Genomic DNA, 17,116 nt, shown 5'->3' with positions numbered 1-17,116 from the left:
TTTGCTGCTAAAACATCTGGGGAAGCCAAGAAGCCTGGGAAATAGAAGGCAGCTAGCTCCCTCCAGACTCACACTGTCTTCTTTTTACCCCAGAGCAAAAACCAAGTGCCCAAAACAGTGTTGATGCTCAATCAGTGCCTACCGCCCAGGGAATGCCTAATACATAAAGGACGCCCTTCTCCTAGGATTATATTTTTTAATACAGAAAAAAAGTAAATAAGTAGTGATAAAACCATTCTGCCCTATACTACAGCTGTAAAGAATTGACATTTGTTCTTCATTTGACCCCTTCCCTTTGAAGAACCCTCCTCCTTAAAAAGATGCTTGCCCTTGCCCTCCTGGCCCCTACTCCCAAGTTTGAATAAAGTGCTTCCGAAGAGAAACAAATGTGATTCTGGCATAATGCCACCCTTTCTGTTCACGGTCTGACCTGAGGAGACTTACTAGGATACACATTAGCATTTAGGCAGGTTTGAGGGTTTTTTTCAGGTTCGTGTCTCTGAGTTCCAGTTCCCCCAAAGTTGAATATATTGTATATATGTATGTTCTCAGCCATTTAGTCAAGGGCATCAGCCTTAAAATGGAGTTGAACACTATATATTCACTAGAGGCCCGGTGCAGGAAAATTCGTGCACTCGAGGAGTCCCTCAGCCCGGCCTGTGCCCACTTCGCAGTCCGGGACCCCTCTGGGGATGTCCATCTGCCAGCTTAGGCCCGCTCCCTGGGGGATCAGGCCTAAGCTGGCAGTCAGACATCCCTCTGCCAGCTCAGGAGCCCTCGGGGGATGTCCTGTGAGGAGCGGGCCTAAGCCGTAGCTGGACATCCTTAGTATTGCCGAGGAGGCGGGAGAGGCTCCCACCACACCAATGCGCTTGCAGCCATCAGCCAAGCTTGTGGCTGAGCAGAGCTCCCGCTGTGGGAGCACAATGACCAACAGGGGGCAACTCCTGCGTTGAGCATATGCCCCCTGGTGGTCAGTGCATGTCACAGAGACTGGTCATTCTGCTGTTAGGGTCAATTTGCATATTACCCATTTATTATATAGGACTGTCCAGCGATAAGCCAATGGGACAAGAGGGCCTTTTCTGGGAAGGCAGGGTAGAACCTAAGGGAGGGGACTGCAGAGCTCACATTCACCTGACAACCACTGGGACCTCAAGTCAGGGTGCCAGGTGAGTGAGTCAAGGCAGAAAAAGGCAGAACATCCTCTTAGGTGTGCCAGAATTTTAGGATGTTACCACTTAAAGCAGAAAGACAAAATCAACACAAACACACCCCTGACACAACCCAGATAATGAGTAACTGTCCAAACCTCCTCCTCCCCACCCTCCAAAACAGAATCAAATGAAAACATTGCCCAGGAACTAAGGATTGAGGGTGGGGGAGTAACTGCTTTCTGTAAGAGATAAGGAGTCAGGTGCCAAGTTGTTCTCTCAAGACAAGAGATAATCTTCTAACTCTAGAGAGAGGCTGGCTCTAAAATACAAGACTCTGGTAAAGAATCATCTGCAAAGCCACTTGATAAACTGAAAACCCTTGTACTAAGGATGAAGCAAGTACTTCACATTTCCAAACCAGCACCTTATGCTATTTTATTTAAAAAGGGAACCAAACCCTATCCTCTGATGGGCAAGATTACAATAAGGTAAGAGGCAGGGCCCATTATTCAGGAAGTGTCTGCCCATCAGGAAGCCAAAGCCTTCTCCAGAGGAGCCATGTAACAATGTCTTCCCTTCCCACTCAGGAGTTGCCCGAGTTTTGCATCTGCCCGGATTTGTTTGAGGTTACATTTCAAACAGAGCAGAAAACCCCCGACCACAGACAGAATATGAGAGGGCTGCCCCCTCCCCCCTCACAGGAATTCTACATCCCCAAGCCACTGCAGCAGGAAGAGCAAGGGGAAAAGGGCTCGTGCTACCAGATGGGCCTCCTTTGCAGAGATCTGAAATTGTGTAACTTCACTCTGTTGCTGCCAAACAACCATAATGTGCATCTCCTCAGAAATAATTACTGGAGAATTCAAAATACCAACTGCCTCTCTCACAAAGTAGCAACCGCCTACGCAGAGCTGGGAAGCTGATGCAGGATAAAGAAAGAGGCAGCGAGAGAGGAGCCTCCAGACAGCAACAGCAGCCAGTGCACAGGGCACATGAGACACCTTCTACAACTGAACAGGGGCCCTGGCTGAAGGCTAAGTCACTTTCTTGCCTCCTGCTCCTTCACTCTAAGAAAAGGGGCAGCAGGAAGGGCAGGGGGAGGCAATAAAGAGGCCCCAAACGAGGACAGTAATAAAAAAATGTTATTATACCAAAAATTACACCCTTTGGTATAGAAAAAACATTTTTTTAATAGAAAAGGGCCTTGTGGTAGCCAGCCTCCAAGATGACCCCCAACGAGTCTCACCTGGCATTCACACCTTTGGACGGACTTAGTAACCAAAAGGATATTGTGTAAATAACAGTGTGACATCTGAGGCTGTGTCATAAAAGACATTACAACTTCCATCTTGCTCTTGGGTCACTCATTCTGCAGGCAGTTAGCAGCCAGACTGGAAGAACACTTAAGCAACCCAGGGACAGATCCATCCATACGGTGAAGAAGTGAGGCCTTGCACCAACAGCCAGCACTAACTTGCCGGCACGAGAGAGCTACCTGAGGAGAGGATCCTCAAGCCCGTCAAGCCTTCAGATGACTACAGTCCCAGCCAACATCATGACTGTGTTCTCACAAGCAACTCTATGTCAGACCGCCCAGCTAAGCTGCTCCCCAATTCCAGCGCTATGAAAGTTATGCAAGATAATAAATGTTTACTGTTTTAAGCTGCTAACAAGTTTTGGAGTAACCTGTTATGCAGCAACAGAGAACTAATCCAGACCTCTTAGAAACATCTCTTCCTATTCCAAAAAGGTGCAGAGTCCCAGGAGGCTATACAAATGTTCATGCATCTGCCTCTCCTCACCCACATATGACTCACAGGAGGAGAAGGAAGCAAAACCTAGTACTCAGTGTGTCCATTTCCTCTTTATCTCTCACTGATGAGCTGAAGCTAAGCATTAAGGAAGCAAATGTTTTCAATCCAACAGTGCTGCTTATCCAGGGATACTTTTTTTTTTTATTTGCTTCTGACTCTCTATCTAAATTGTGCTGTAAACTTCTTAATGACTCATGTCCAAAATTCCTAAAATACATTTTATACTTTATATATTATATATGCCAAGTTAACACATGTGGAAGATGTACTTCCTGCTGATTTTTTTTTTTAAAACTACTATACCTAAAAAGATACTTAAGAGGAGGCTTTCCCCCATCATACTATCCTGGCAACATTTTAAGAATCTTTATTTCCTGTGATAAGTCTCCTCTTTAGTCAGTAAAGAGAGATTTCACACATTCCCTGGAGAGAGAAGCTACAGAATATGTTCCAAGAGCTCTGGATCTATGATCTTAAGAGCTGAATGTAAGATCCCACTCTACTACCAGCAGTAAAAGCGGTGGCCTCAATTTCCTAATCTGTGGAATGGAAATCACGTGTGTTCTATTTTATAGTGTCATTGTTATAAAAATAAAATTAGACACTATAAAAAAAAACTACTTGCTTCCAATACACCCAATAAATACAGCTGGAACAGAAAGTTAGTGGTCTTCTAGGTGGGAATCTTACAGTGGGAAAGCTGGAGATCAATAATTGGTTGTTAGATTTCCAGCAAAGACATAGGTAAGAGGATACCTGGACAGTATCTTTATCTGCCAAAGAGAACTGTCAAATTACATTTTTTATTTGTGAATTAATGAACTGCTCCAACTTGTTACTATTCCCTTGGGTTTAGCCATCATCAATCTAACTCCTGGGGATCCAACTGAGTTTGTGTGAACTCAAAATTAGGTTCATGTACACGCAAAAATGAAGATGAGATCTTGAAGTTATAAATAGCAATCCCTTTCTAGGCCCACCTTGAACAATTATTGGACAATTTAGCAACACTCAGTTATCAAATCTCCTCGGTGATGGATGTTTGGGGTGGACAAACCATGGTCACTAACTTGAGTTTAGGAGGCTGTGACAAATGCTTACCTCCAGGGTTTCCTATGAACAGTTTTACTGGTCACTTGAAAAAGACACTATTAACTACTCTTTAACTGAAATGTTTAAATGGCTTTAGACCACATTCATTTTTTAAAAAATATATTTTGTATTGATTTTTTACAGAGAGGAAGGGAGAGGGATAGAGAGTCAGAAACATCAATGAGAGAGAAACATTGATCAGCTGCCTCCTGCACCTCCCCTACTGGGGATGTGTCTGCAACCATGGTACATGTCCTTGACCGGAATCAAACCTGGGACCCTTCAGTCCACAGGCCGACGCTCTATCCACTAAGCCAAACAAGTCAGGGCCACATCCATTTTTTAGGTGGAGCATTAAATGGTAGCAGCACATTTTAAAAGGGTTGCCCTACCACCACCACCACTAGACACATACTGAAAATGCCTTTACTATCAGAAACTATTAAAGTAAGCTATATTGCTTTATTTTTTTTTATATTGCTTTATTTGATGCTAAGGTAAGCCCAAAACTGTGGTATGCAAATCAGAAATGAGTTTAATCATTATAATATTTCTATTACATGAATTTACTATTCATCTTAAAAGGAAATTACTGCTTTGACAATTACTAAAATCTTTACTTTTGACTTTGCCCTGGTCCCTGAGCTCTTTTATTCAAACACTGTGATTCTGCATTCTCTGAGGTCTTTGCTGAAAACACTACACTTTTTCCCAAAAACATTCTCTTCAGATGCAGCACCATACAGAAGAAGAGGTGCTCCTGACATGGCTCGTTTACACTGGGATAAACAGAACAAAAAAGAAATATGGCTCTGATCCCATTTACTAACTAGTGGGAATCTCTAAGTTGAAACCTAAAAACATTTTATGGGGTGGGGGGCAGGGAGGAATGGAATTGTGTCATGCTGCTAAGGTTTTCAAGCCTTAAACATCTTATAATAATATAAAACAATAAAACATAAAAATTAAGCTGTGAGTCAATCAAATACAAAATCTATATATATAAAAGGCTAAGCAACCGTCTGACTGTCCAACCGCTAGCTATGATGTGTAATGACCACCCAGGGCAGATGCTCTGACCAGTAGCTATGACACACACTGACCACCAGGGGACAGACGCTCAACACAGGAGCTGCCAAGCTGTGGTGACTGGGCAGCGGCGGTTCTCTGGTGACACACCCCAGAACCAGAGAGGAGAAAGCCTGATTCTGGGGTGCGTCACCCTAGAGCCGCCCTCTTGCAATCCAGGACCCCTCAGGGGATGTTGGAGAGACAGTTTCGGCCTGATCCCCGCAGGCCTTGCCGAGGGACCCCACCTGCCAGAAGGACCCCGCTCACTCTGCAGATGCCCTTCAAGCTGTAGTGCCGCCTCAGGTGCAGCCTGCAGGGAGGGACCACGGAAGGTTGTCTCCAGGGTGTGTCTGGCCTGTCTAGCCCAGTCCCGCCCCTCCAGCCACCTTCTAATTAATTTCCATTCAATGTGCACGATGCACATCAGGGCCCTAGTAAGAAAATAAAATAAAAGCATTAGCCTGGGATATTGTAGAAGGAGCCATATGGGTCGAACTGTTGAACCAGGTAATGTTAAAAGTCATTATTAGTCCCATTATAGTCCTAGGATATTCTAATAAAGCAATCCCTGTGGTAGGGGCAGGGAGAGGATGTTATACTAAATCCCTAGGACAATGGTTGGCAAACTCATTAGTCAACAGAGCCAAATATCAACAGTACAATGATTGAAATTTCTTTTGAGAGCCAACTTTTTTAAACTTAAACTATATAGGTAGGTACATTGTTACTAACTTAATTAGGGTACTCCTAAGGCTTAGGAAGAGCCACACTCAAGGGGCCAAAAAGCCGCATGTGGCTCGCGAGCCGCAGTTTGCCGACCACGGCCCTAGGAGAACCATACTTATAGACTCAACTGGATACCTCCTGGGTTATACATCAAATACAAAGCATTAGAATAGAAAAAAAATCTAAGGCTTGGATTTTAATGAGATCTCCTTCTACATCTTACATCTATAGTCTAACACATTCCAATAAATACACCATAACAACTATACAATAATACCAACAATATACCATATCAGCAGTCAAATTACAAATCTCAAACACCCAAAGTTACACTAAAAACACATAACGGGCCCTGACTGGTTTGGCTCAGTGGATAGAGCATCAGCCTGAGGACTGAAGGGTCCCAGGTTCGATTCCAGTCAAGGGCATGTACCTTGGTTGCGGGCACATCCTCAGTGGGGGGTGTGCAGGAGACAGCTGATCGATGTTTCTCTCTCATGGATGTTTTTAACTCTCTATCCCTCTCCCTTCCTCTCTGTAAAAAATCAATAAAATATATATTTTAAAAAAAACAACAACACATAACGGGCAAAAGTTAAAAGTCTATATTTGTACTTACAGCAAATGATTCCACAATTGTCTCATTCTTCCCTAACTTCCTTTTGTCATAACTCCTCAGATATTTTAGTCAACAAAGAATCAAGTACATTAACAGACCAATTACATCATCTCCATTTTGCAGAGAGACAAATAGCCAGCTCACAGCAGTCTATCCCTAAAGTCTTACCTGGGGGCCTACACTACTGGCACCCAGCACCCACAGTTCATTTGTTAATCAATCAGGTAGAGCCATGCTGCTTTTTTTAAAGTCACTATGCCCAATTAATTAAACTTTATATTTTTTATCAAAATTGCTGAAAGTGTGGGCAGGGAGAGGATGTTAAGTTTGCTAAGTCAGCAAACTTTTCTGTTAGGTTTTTCTGGCCATTGGATCTCTGTTCCAAGTACTCAACCTTGCTATTGTAGTATGAAAGCAGCCACAGACAACATCTAAATGAGTAAATGTGGCTGCATTCCAACAAAAATTTATAGGCCCTAAAATTTGAATTTCATATAATTTACACACATCCTAAAATATTTTTTTCAAAATATTTAATGTAAAAACACTTCTTAGCTCTTGAGTAGAAAATAATAGGCAATAGCAGGTGGCAGGTCAGATTTGGTCTTTGATCTATAGTTTGCTGATTCCAGATCTAGACTACCAAAATTGTGTCAACAAACAACTCCCCATTCCCTACAAGGCCTCCAGCAGTAAATATCTGAGGATTGATCCTGTTCTCTTTTCTTCTATTCTGGAGGAACACTGTATATCTTCGAAAAATCTATTCCTCTAAGTAACACATCAAACAGGGAAGGTTTAACTACTTGTTTCAAGGCCATAGCACAGCTTCAGCATGGATTAAGATTCTCTTTCTCAAAGCAGAGTAACTATCTGTAAATAAAGGTGGATCTGGCCCTGGCTGGTTTGGCTCAGTGGCTAGAGCGTCGGCCCACAGACTGATGGGTTCTGGGTTTGGTTCCAATCAAGAGCGCGTACCTTGGTTGCAGGCTCAATCCCTGGCCCTAGTGGTGGCACGGTGTGGGAGGCAGCCAATCGATGTGTCTCTCTCACATTGATGTTTCTCTCTGTCTCTCCTCCTCCCTTCCACTTTCTCTAAAATCAATGGAAAAGTATCTTCGCGTAAGGATTAACAACAACAACAAAATGTGGGTGTATAGTGGGGGAGGTCTCAGTGGCAGAGCACACCAATGCAGCTTTGATAGTCTAAAAACTACTGGACAAAACCAGGCCATAAGCATCGCCCCTACCTCCCTCACCCCCCCTCCCCAAAAAAGGCTTATATAATCTACGCCTGGTGTCCCACCATGTCCTAGAACCACAAGTATTAAAAACTAACTTTATCAGGAGCCAAATAATCAACAATTTGGGGAGAAAGAATCATTCAGACCCCAAAATTGACTTCCATTTGAAATGACTCTCCAGGAATTTTTGCTCGCTGGCGTCTTCCCTGGTCAGACCTGTGCTTTGGTTGTATTGTTACATTTACTGTGTATGTGTGACAAAGGTGTCATCAGGGCTCTGGTCTAGCTCTAGATGTTGGGTAGGAGCCCTAGAAGGCAGGATACTACCAAGCCAAAGAGCAATCGTCCTATTATGTTTAGACCTTAAATTGAGAGATTTAAAAATATGTAGTGGTTGTTTCCCAGACTCTACCCCCCTCCCAAACCCCCACCACCATCATCAATCATGAACTACTCCAGAGAGCTTTCCTGTTCCATGAAGGAAAACTTTTTAGAGAGTGTAAGTCACCAAAACTTGTAATAATGAGTCAGTAGCACAGAAAGGACCAAACAATTGGGTCTCTATGGCTCTGGGTGCCGGACCTGGGCCATACAGGCCACTATTCAATTAGCAAAGAATCTGTCAGGATGAATCAGACTACCAGCAAATAGAATGGTGAGGAAGGGGCCGCCCAAGCTGAGGGCAATTCAAAGAGTCTTTCAAAAACCAACTTAACAAGTCTTGTGAGCTTTATTTAAATGTGATGGGAAAGCTACAAAATAGTTCTTTCAAGCTTTCAAATCTCCCTTCTGATCTGCCAATCTTGAGAGAAGAAAAGGGAGGTTCTGAGAACAAGTGGCATCTTCAGGCACTGAGTGCTACAAATACAAAGCAAAGCACACACACAAATTTTCCAATGCACAGTCTTGCCTGTTCCCATGCAGGCTGTGTCTAAAACCATGGTAAAAGCAGCTGGGGGTGCCCTAGCCAGTTTGGCTCAGTGGATAGAGCATGAGCCCCGGACTGAAGGGTCCCGGGTTCGATTCCAGTCAAGGGCACGTGCCTGGGTTGCAGCCTCGATCCCCAGGAGGGGGCGTGCAGGAGGCAGCCAATCACTGATTCCCTGTCATCATTGATGTTTCTATCTATCTCTCTCTCCCCCTTCCTCTCTGAAATCAATAAAAAAATATTTTTTAAAAAGCAGCTGGCGTGAGTGGAGGGTATTTTCAATTCTCAGAAGGGGAAGCACATAATGAAGCTCACAATTTAAAGCAAAACCCAATCACAAAGAGCTGATATTTCACTGATTATCCAGCTTCGCCATGATGTCTACCACAGAGAACTTGACTTCCCTAGGCAACCTGTGAGGAAGTTACCAAGCAATAAAATACAATCATGGTTGGGAGGCAAAAAGTTATAATCAGATTAAAAATTAGATAACTGGCTAACTGAACGCTGGCTCTATCTGCCACTGTAGGGTGACAGTGGCAGCCACTGGAATAGAGAAAGATGGTAAAAAGAACATCCATCCTAGAGTCCCTTCTCCGGACAGCAGCCAGCTAACCCTTTTTAAAAATATATTTTTATTGGTTTCAGAGAGGGAGGGGGAGAGAGATAGAAACATCAATGATGAGAGAGAATCATTGATTGGTTGCCTCCTGCACACCCTACACTGAAGAGCAGGCCTGCAATCTGGGCATGTGCCCCGACCGGGAACCCAACTGTGACCTCCTGGTTCACAGGTTGATGCTCAACCACTGAGCCACGCTGGCCGGGCCAGCGAACCTTTTTAGAAGTAAGTCAAGCACAATCCCCCTGTGCTCAAAGCCCTCTGTTGTGAGTTGACCTGGGTTCCCTCAGAAAGATGTGCTGAAGCCCTAACTCCCGGTGTTTGCTAACAGTATCTTTGCAGATGTAACCAAGTTAAAATGAGGTCATACTGGATTAGGATGGTCCCTAAACCCAATGACTGGTATCCTTGTAAGTATGCCATGCGAAGACACAGGTAAGTAGAGAGAAGGCCATGTAATGAAGGAGGCAGAGACTGTAACAAGCCAAGGAACACTAAGAATTGCCGGCAACCACCAGAAGCTAGAAGAGACAAGGAAGAATTCTTCCCTAGGACTTTTGGAGGGAGCATGGCACTGCTGACACCTTGATTTCAGACTTCTAGCCTTCAGAACTGTGAGAGAACACTAGTACATTCCTGTTGTTTTAAGCCACCCAGTTTGTGGCACTTTCTCAAGGCAGCCCTAGGCAGCTAACACATCCTCCAAAGGCTTCCTATCTCACTCAGAAAGAAAACCGCAGCATCCTTACAATATGATCCGGACCGCCCCTTACCTGGTTGACTTCAGCAACTACTGCTCTCTGCCTGTCACTCCACTCCAGCCACACTGTCCCCTTCACTGGTCCTCAAACATGCGGCCACTCTGCCACCCTCCCCCCAGGCCCCCCCCCCCCCCCCCCCCCTGCTCCGTCAAGGCTGGCCCTGTCTCACACCTTTGCAGATGCCATTCCCTCTGCTGGAAGGGTTCTCTCCCCAGGCATCTGCAAGGCCGTTCCCTCAATCTTCCTTCAAGGCTCTGCTAAGTCTCCTTACCATTAAACCTCCATCTAATTACCCTTCAGCATCTGCTACCCTCACCCCATATACCCTATTCCTCCTTCCCCCGCTTCACTTTTTCCTCCATAATACTGAGGACGAGCGGACATGTATCTCTCACTGAGCCTTTTAAAGGTCCATGGCCCTCTGTAGTGTTAGACGGGTGAGAGCAGAACTTTTTCACTGCTGAATCACAGTGCACTCTACTGAATAGATAAATGAATTCTGTCAAGACAGGTGAAATTTTACCCCAAACTGGCTGCGTGACAAAAAAGATTTCTACTAATTAAGCGGAACAGCAGAAGCTTTTGTAGATGAAGGGCAGGCTCAAGGTTGGGCTCTGAGGGGCTCGGGGAGAATCTCTGTACCAGGTTTTCTTAGGTAGACTGAGCAGCTCACCACCATTCCTGTGTGAGGAAGAGCAGTTCTGAAACAGCCTCTTCAGATTCCGCCTTATCTACAAAACGTCAACTCTCACCTATAATTTCTGTCTCCAGCCACACCCTGCAGAAAGCTACTTAGCCTGGGAAATTCTAAACTTGCGTCCATCACTGCATTCCTACACACATTTTTGTTTTTTAGGGGCCGAGGGGAAGGGCCCAGCAGGAAGGTTTGATGAAGACAATCTCCTACTACAAATGTACAAACTACTTGGGGAAGAAAGCCTCTCAGACTAACCGGATCCTAAAAAAACAAACAACATTTCAAATAAACCGGGAGCTTTAAAACAGCTCTTACGTAATGAGGAGACCATCCAAAGCTTTTTTTTAAATGGCTCTAAATCAACACTTTTCCTTCCCTCGTTTACATTTTCAAACCTTTAAAACAAAAGAGGCAGACACTGGAAGTCTTTCCTTACCTTGGGTGCTGGCCACAGGTCCTGCTAATCCGAGTGACGAATCACAGCAGTCCTTGAGAGGTGACTTGATGGGTGTTTCAACTTCAGGGGTCTCAAAATTACCCTCAGAATCCGAGCTGCCAAGGGGGAAAAATGAGGAATTACCACTTTCAACGGCATTTCCGACAGCCTTTATCACCTATCAAACGGCTCAGGTCCAGGATGTTTGCCTAACCCTACAACCCACTGGTCCTCAGCCCCGACTGGCCATGGGCGATGCTGCGGGCTTTTCTCGCGCATCCTGTCTCCCTGGATTCGCCACCATCCCCCGGAGCTTTTCTCCAGCACCATCTATTTTGATGGCATCCTTCCCTCGGACACCCCAGGAATAAAAGCTCTTTTCAACAGGCTCCTTTTCTCCCAAGAGCCCTTTCCCAGAGCCTTAAAAATTAAGATGGCCCCCCTCCCCCTAAAAAAAAAAAAAAAAATTAAGCCAGTTCTCGCCACGATGCCTTTTTCCCCTGGCAGGCCTCTCGCTACCTGTTCTACCTCCCTCGGCCCGAGGCGGAGGATGCGGTCACCTGCCTTCTGCAATCACACGAGTGACAGCACAGCAGAGACCACCATTTCTCACCAGCTGCCAGCGGCCTGTCATCACGCGACCTTCTCTACCAAGACCGCATTTTGGGGGGACACAGTGGGAGCGACCTCTTCCCCACCGGGTGTGATCAATGGCACTGTGAGCGTGTGTGTGTGTGTGTGTGTGTGTGTGTGTGTATGAGAGTGTGTATGCGCGCGCGCTTAGGGCCGGGGGCCGGGAGGGCGAAGCTTAGAGAAGGTGACGGAGGCCGACCGGGGTGCGGAGAGACTGCAGATTCTGGGTTAGGTTCAGAAAGCTCACACTGAAAAGGGAGAAAGAAAACGCACGGGAGGACGGAACATCTTGAACTTCCGAATGCACAGCGGGGACCTGGTTCCGGGCGGGGACCAGCATTGCCACGAATATGGTTACGTGGGTGGGCGACCACACACACGCACACAGGGTGAGCCACAGACTGATGGGCGGGCGGATGAATGAATGGATGGGTGGGTGGGTGGGTGGGTGGCAGCACGTTTGCATCTCGGCAGGGATGCGTGTACTTGCCTGAAACTCAAGGATTTGGTCTCGGCTTGCGAGTCCTCCTCCTCCTCGGGGTCGCCCTCGGGCCCTCCGGCCTCGTCGTCTCCGGCGCCCCCGCCGCGCACCGCGGACCACGTCCATTTCGCCCACTGCACGGGGGACAGGATCTGCCACGGGCTGAACGCCATGAGCGCGGATCCTCCGGCGCCAGCTCCTAAGGGTAGGGGAACGGGAGAGCCTTTTTTCCCCCTTTCAAAATGGAGGGAACCGGTGACAGGCGCCGTTAAGCGTTTCCAGCGGAGGCGCGGATGTGGTTAAACGAGCGCCGTCGGGGCCGGGGTGGAAGCGCTTCCTCTTGGCCGGCCGGCAGCGCCGCTTCCTCCTAGTCCTCCTTCCCAAATGGGGCTGCCCGGCGCCCCGCTGCGCCCGGCGACCGCCTCCGGGAAGATGCTTGTCCTGGGGCCTCCTCAGGGCCCCGGCCCGCGACGCCCGGCAGCTCGGCTACTCGCGGGCTCGGGCTCCCAGGTCCGCTTCCCCGCCGGCGCGGTGCGCATCAGCTGCCGCGGGAGCCGCGCCCCAGGAGCCGCCCCCTCGGACCGTACTACTTGCGCGCGGGGGGGGGGGGCGGCCGCGGCCGCAGCGCTTTGATGTCTGTAGCGCGCCCGCCGGACCCCCCCGCCGCGGCGCCACGCTGGTCGCGTCCGCACTGCGGGTAGGGGGTTGCCCGGCTGCGACTCGGGGCTGCGGGCGGAGGACCCCGGCACCCATAGGGCTCCGTCAGCGTCAGGAACTGGGAAGATCCATTCTTCTGGGCCCGCGCACGCCGGACCTTCCCCCCCCCCCCCTTCCCTTTTTATTTTTATATTTTCATCTCGCCACTGTGACTTCTGGGCGTTGCTGATGATGGATCGCACAGAAGTTAAGCCCCTTATCAAAAAAACAAAACAAACTTTGAGGCCGCTGCTGGCTGGCGTTTTCCCTCCCTGATTCTGACAGCGTGGAAGATTTCAGCCTGTTCACCTTCAACCCCGTCACCCCCAGGATTTGGATAATCCGCCAGCAGTGCTGCAGGCGTAGCCAAGGACTGGAAACTTAGATGCTTTGTCCCTCCCCAAACCGCACTCGTAGACGCTTTGTGGCCAGGTCTTGGGCACCGGGTGCAGGATTACCCTGTGAAATGGTAGCCCGATCGGTTTCCCATCCTCCTTTTGAGGCGTTCTTTTCATAACTTCCAAGCCTTTGATTTCTGACTTCGCTTGCTGCTCCGGAGTATGCCCATGGGCCGGGCGAAGGCAGCCTTCAAAATAAAAACCCTCGTAATGATGGAAGGCGGAACTCTCCGAGGACCGCTTCATTTTCCATTCAGTAGGGATGGCTCCTCACCAGTGCTCCCTCAAACACCAGGCTCGTGTCCTGTTATCATTTCCCAGGGTTATGGTGCATCTGTGAGGTGGCTGCAGGTTCCCCCGGAGAGAGAGCAGCTCCAGAACTTAGGAACAAATCTTTGTTGATGAATCATGACTGTTTAAGCAAAAATAATGCCAGATGGGGCGTGGCGGGTTGCCTCACCATAACAGAAGGGCAGGGTTTTGGTTGGGGGTGTCAGGATGGGTATAGAATTCATCCAGCGCCTTCCAGAGATAAACACAACTGTCATGAGGGTTCTGGAAACTATGGAGATGTGAAGTAAGCAGGAGTCCTTTTTTGGGGGGGGTTCACATGACTATGCCACAACACTATCCAACTGTATTTTTAGGTTTATGGTACACCGCGTAAACCTTTCGATTATAAGGTTCCCCAGGTTCCTGTGTTTAACACAAGTGTTTTGCTGCCTGGAAAGAACAGTATCCCATGTAAACAAGTGACTGGCACGACCTAGGTCCTGTTCATTCTTCCTCCTGAATAGTTCTCAAATCTTTCCATTTCTCCGCATCGCCGTTTTCCACAGATCTACTGTAAATGCCTCCCAACTGGTTCTACCATGGGTTTTTCTTACCCAGGGTCACTGCCTGGCTGCTCTGTGACTTGAACTCTAGTCTTGCTGCTTCTGCTGCCCTATACTCCCAGCCTTTTGTATCCCTAGCCATAATTGGTAGAGAATTGGTTCTGATCCTTTACTATGTCCAAGAATCATCTGGGGCACTCCTTTAAAAGCACCCATTCAAAATGCTGCCAGGAGCTGGAAGTCTGTATTTTTACCAAGTGTCCTGGAGAATTTCACAGGATAAATTTTGGGGGGAAATGACTAGTTTGAACCAACTAATTGCTTCCTTCGGAACAATTTCGCTTTTGCCTGCAGTTTTGCACAGTCCTCCCCGCTTCCTCCACCTTCAGCTCTCTGACCTTGACTGCCTGAACTTCTGCACCGGTTCTTGGAAAGCTTGCTGATTTCTCCATCCTTTTTACCATCTCTATTCCCCAAACATCCAGAAAGACTTACTGTGGCCCTTAGGTAGTTTTGAAAGGAAGCACCATAAATAGTTATACCAGGACAACAGACATAAACCAGAGCATCCCAGGATGTAAGGTCACCCTATACTTAGCATACTATATATAATATATTTGTTTACTTCTCTGTCCCACTTCTGCACCATAGGTTTTAAATGGCAGGGACCAACCACATGGGATTTATGACTCATTTTTGTTTTCCCAGAGATTAGGATGGCCACACATTCCATAAGTGTTTAATAAATGTGCAGAAAATGAATCGTCTAGTTTACTAAAAAACCTATGAGTTTGGCTATGGTGACAAATTCCTTAAACCTGACTCCTCCTGAAGAAATCAAGGTTTTGTACCAGCACAGAACAGAACCTGGGACAAGTGATGGCCCAACAAGATAAAGCCTGGCCTATACAGCAGTTTCTTGAAACTGGAGAAACAAATGCTCCGGGTCTAAAAAACCACTCCTCTGCAAGCTCCTGGACTCAATGTGGACAGCAATAAAGTCACTGCTCCATCGTCCAAGTTGATTTTATTGTCTAGAAGTACAAATAAGGAGACTAACTGATATGCGAATTTTCTTGTAATTCTGGGAAAGTGGGCAATGTTTGACAACAGGCATTCTAACCAAAGTAAACAATCCTTTTGCTGCTATGTTCTCAACTTCATGGAACGAAATGTCTGCAAATGCATGATCATAAGCACAGAAAGGACCCCATCTGTTCTCTTCCTTCCTCTGCTTCCTGCCCTTCACAGAAGCTCTGGATCAACACACCATGAAAATCTAAAAGGTAACTCCCTTGAAACACGTGACAATGGTAGCCAGGCCAGGCACAGATTTTGCTGCTAATGGATGCTCCAGAAGGATCTGCGAAATGGGTCTTTGAGGTAAAATATATATATATACCAATTCAAACAGGCACACAACTATCCATTTAGTAGCATAACTACTGTAAGAATGCCGGTGGGAACGTGGCAGGAGGTGAGGCGCAGAGGCGGGGTGGGGCCATGTTGGGAAGGATCCCGTACACCTGTTAAGGAGTCTGAACTTGACCCTGCAGTGGGGGGAGCAAACACAAGTACCTACCTTTATAATGTAAGGGAGTGACAAGGCCTGGGTGGTAGCTGCGCTACCCGGTAAACACTGCCTTGGCTAAAGGGCAGCCCTACCCAGTTCCTGTGCCCAGTGTTACCACTGAACAATTTTCTAAGAGAAACCAAAATCCTGGGTTTCATAAAAATCTTCCAATCTTTAAAGTTCTCACTAATCTAAGTTGTTTTAAACTTTGTGGACGCCAACATGGTGCATGACAAACAAAAGCCATCTATCTACCTGTGCGCCTGAGTGGCCCACGGAGCCTGGAAGGACCGAGTGAAGTCATCAGGCTTTGAGCAAGTAACATTTCATTTAGAAACTCATTCTGGCAACAACCCAGGGGCTGTGAAACTGCTACTCTCCCTGCTCCCGAGCTGCCTAGAGAAGGGGACAGCTTCTCCCCAGAGGGCAAAGGAAGCCAAACTGGACCGAGTGTCCTTATCTTTCCTTCACTCCATTTGCTCACTAAGTATCAGTGCTGTAAGCAGGCCAAGCACAATGGGAACACTTTAAAATAGAAGGGAAATGAAAGGCGCGCCGCCCGCCTCTCCGGGCGGTGCGGGAGGAGGAGTCTGGCCGCTGGGCTCTGGGATCCCTCCGCGGCCGCCGGCCTCCTCAGAGCGGGTCCGAGTGTCCGGACCGGCTGCGTGGTGGCCGGCGGCGGGCCGAGGGGTGGGGCCGGGCGGCGACCGACCGCGGGGGAGGTCATGGGAGCGGAAGGCCTCACCGCCTGGCTCTTCCCTCCCTTCCCCCGTGGTCGGCTCCCCGCTTGCCCGCGCTGGGGCCGGGGGTCCATGCGGCCCTTGGGGCCCGGTCGGGGGGGACCGGGGCCTGCGTGGGCCAGCCGCTGGGCCCCATGGGGGGGGCATTGGCTCCCCAGCCCACGGCGGGAGCCCGGCGTGGGCTGCCACCCGCCCGCTGCCCCCGGACCGGGCCCAGTGCAGCAGCGGCGGCAGCGGAGTGGGGCGCGTGCCCTAGCTCGGGGAGGCCGCCATGCTGCAGTGCACCGGCCCCATGGCCGGGCCTGCTCCGAGCGGATGCTGCTCCTCCAGAGCTGGGCCGCTCCACCGGCCGCACCCCGTTTGCTGGGCCTGTGCCGCCCAGACGCGCTGGAGTCCCAGTCTGCCCGCAGGCCAGCTGCGGGGGCTGTGCGGGAGGGCCATCCTGCCTTGTGGTGGGTTCGAGCGGCAGCGGCAGGAGCCGGACAAGGACTGCGCCCTCCATCTTGCCTTGGGTCCTCCATCTTGGGACAGAGCCACGTGCGCCCTCCATCTTGCCTTGGGTCCTCCATTTTGGGACGGTACCATGTGCTTC

General features: G+C 48.3%; 1 protein-coding gene across 5 annotated transcripts in view; it reads right to left on the bottom strand.

Annotated features, from left to right (window-relative positions):
• The window catches only part of TACC1 (transforming acidic coiled-coil containing protein 1), an 85,859-nt gene that overhangs the window by 39,123 nt on the left and 29,620 nt on the right, over nucleotides 1-17,116 (bottom strand). For 2 of the 5 annotated variants that reach the window (XM_036300947.1, XM_036300948.1), the window contains exons 1-2: nucleotides 12,291-12,828; nucleotides 11,168-11,283 (exon numbers count right to left, since the gene is read on the bottom strand). The exons of 1 other annotated variant lie outside the window; for it this stretch is intronic. In XM_036300947.1, the coding sequence (XP_036156840.1) occupies nucleotides 11,168-11,283; nucleotides 12,291-12,454 (280 nt within the window). In that variant the 5' untranslated portion in view covers nucleotides 12,455-12,828. Of the gene's footprint in view, nucleotides 1-11,167; nucleotides 11,284-12,290; nucleotides 12,830-17,116 lie in introns of those variants that run through there. 2 more of the 5 variants (XM_036300950.1, XM_036300949.1) reach the window with 2 other exon arrangements.

Source organism: Myotis myotis, unplaced genomic scaffold, assembly GCF_014108235.1.
Source record: "Myotis myotis isolate mMyoMyo1 unplaced genomic scaffold, mMyoMyo1.p scaffold_m19_p_3, whole genome shotgun sequence".
Taxonomy (NCBI): Eukaryota; Metazoa; Chordata; class Mammalia; order Chiroptera; family Vespertilionidae; genus Myotis; species Myotis myotis.
Note: the sequence above shows the minus strand (reverse complement) of the source record. Positions and strands in the feature narration are given on the sequence as shown.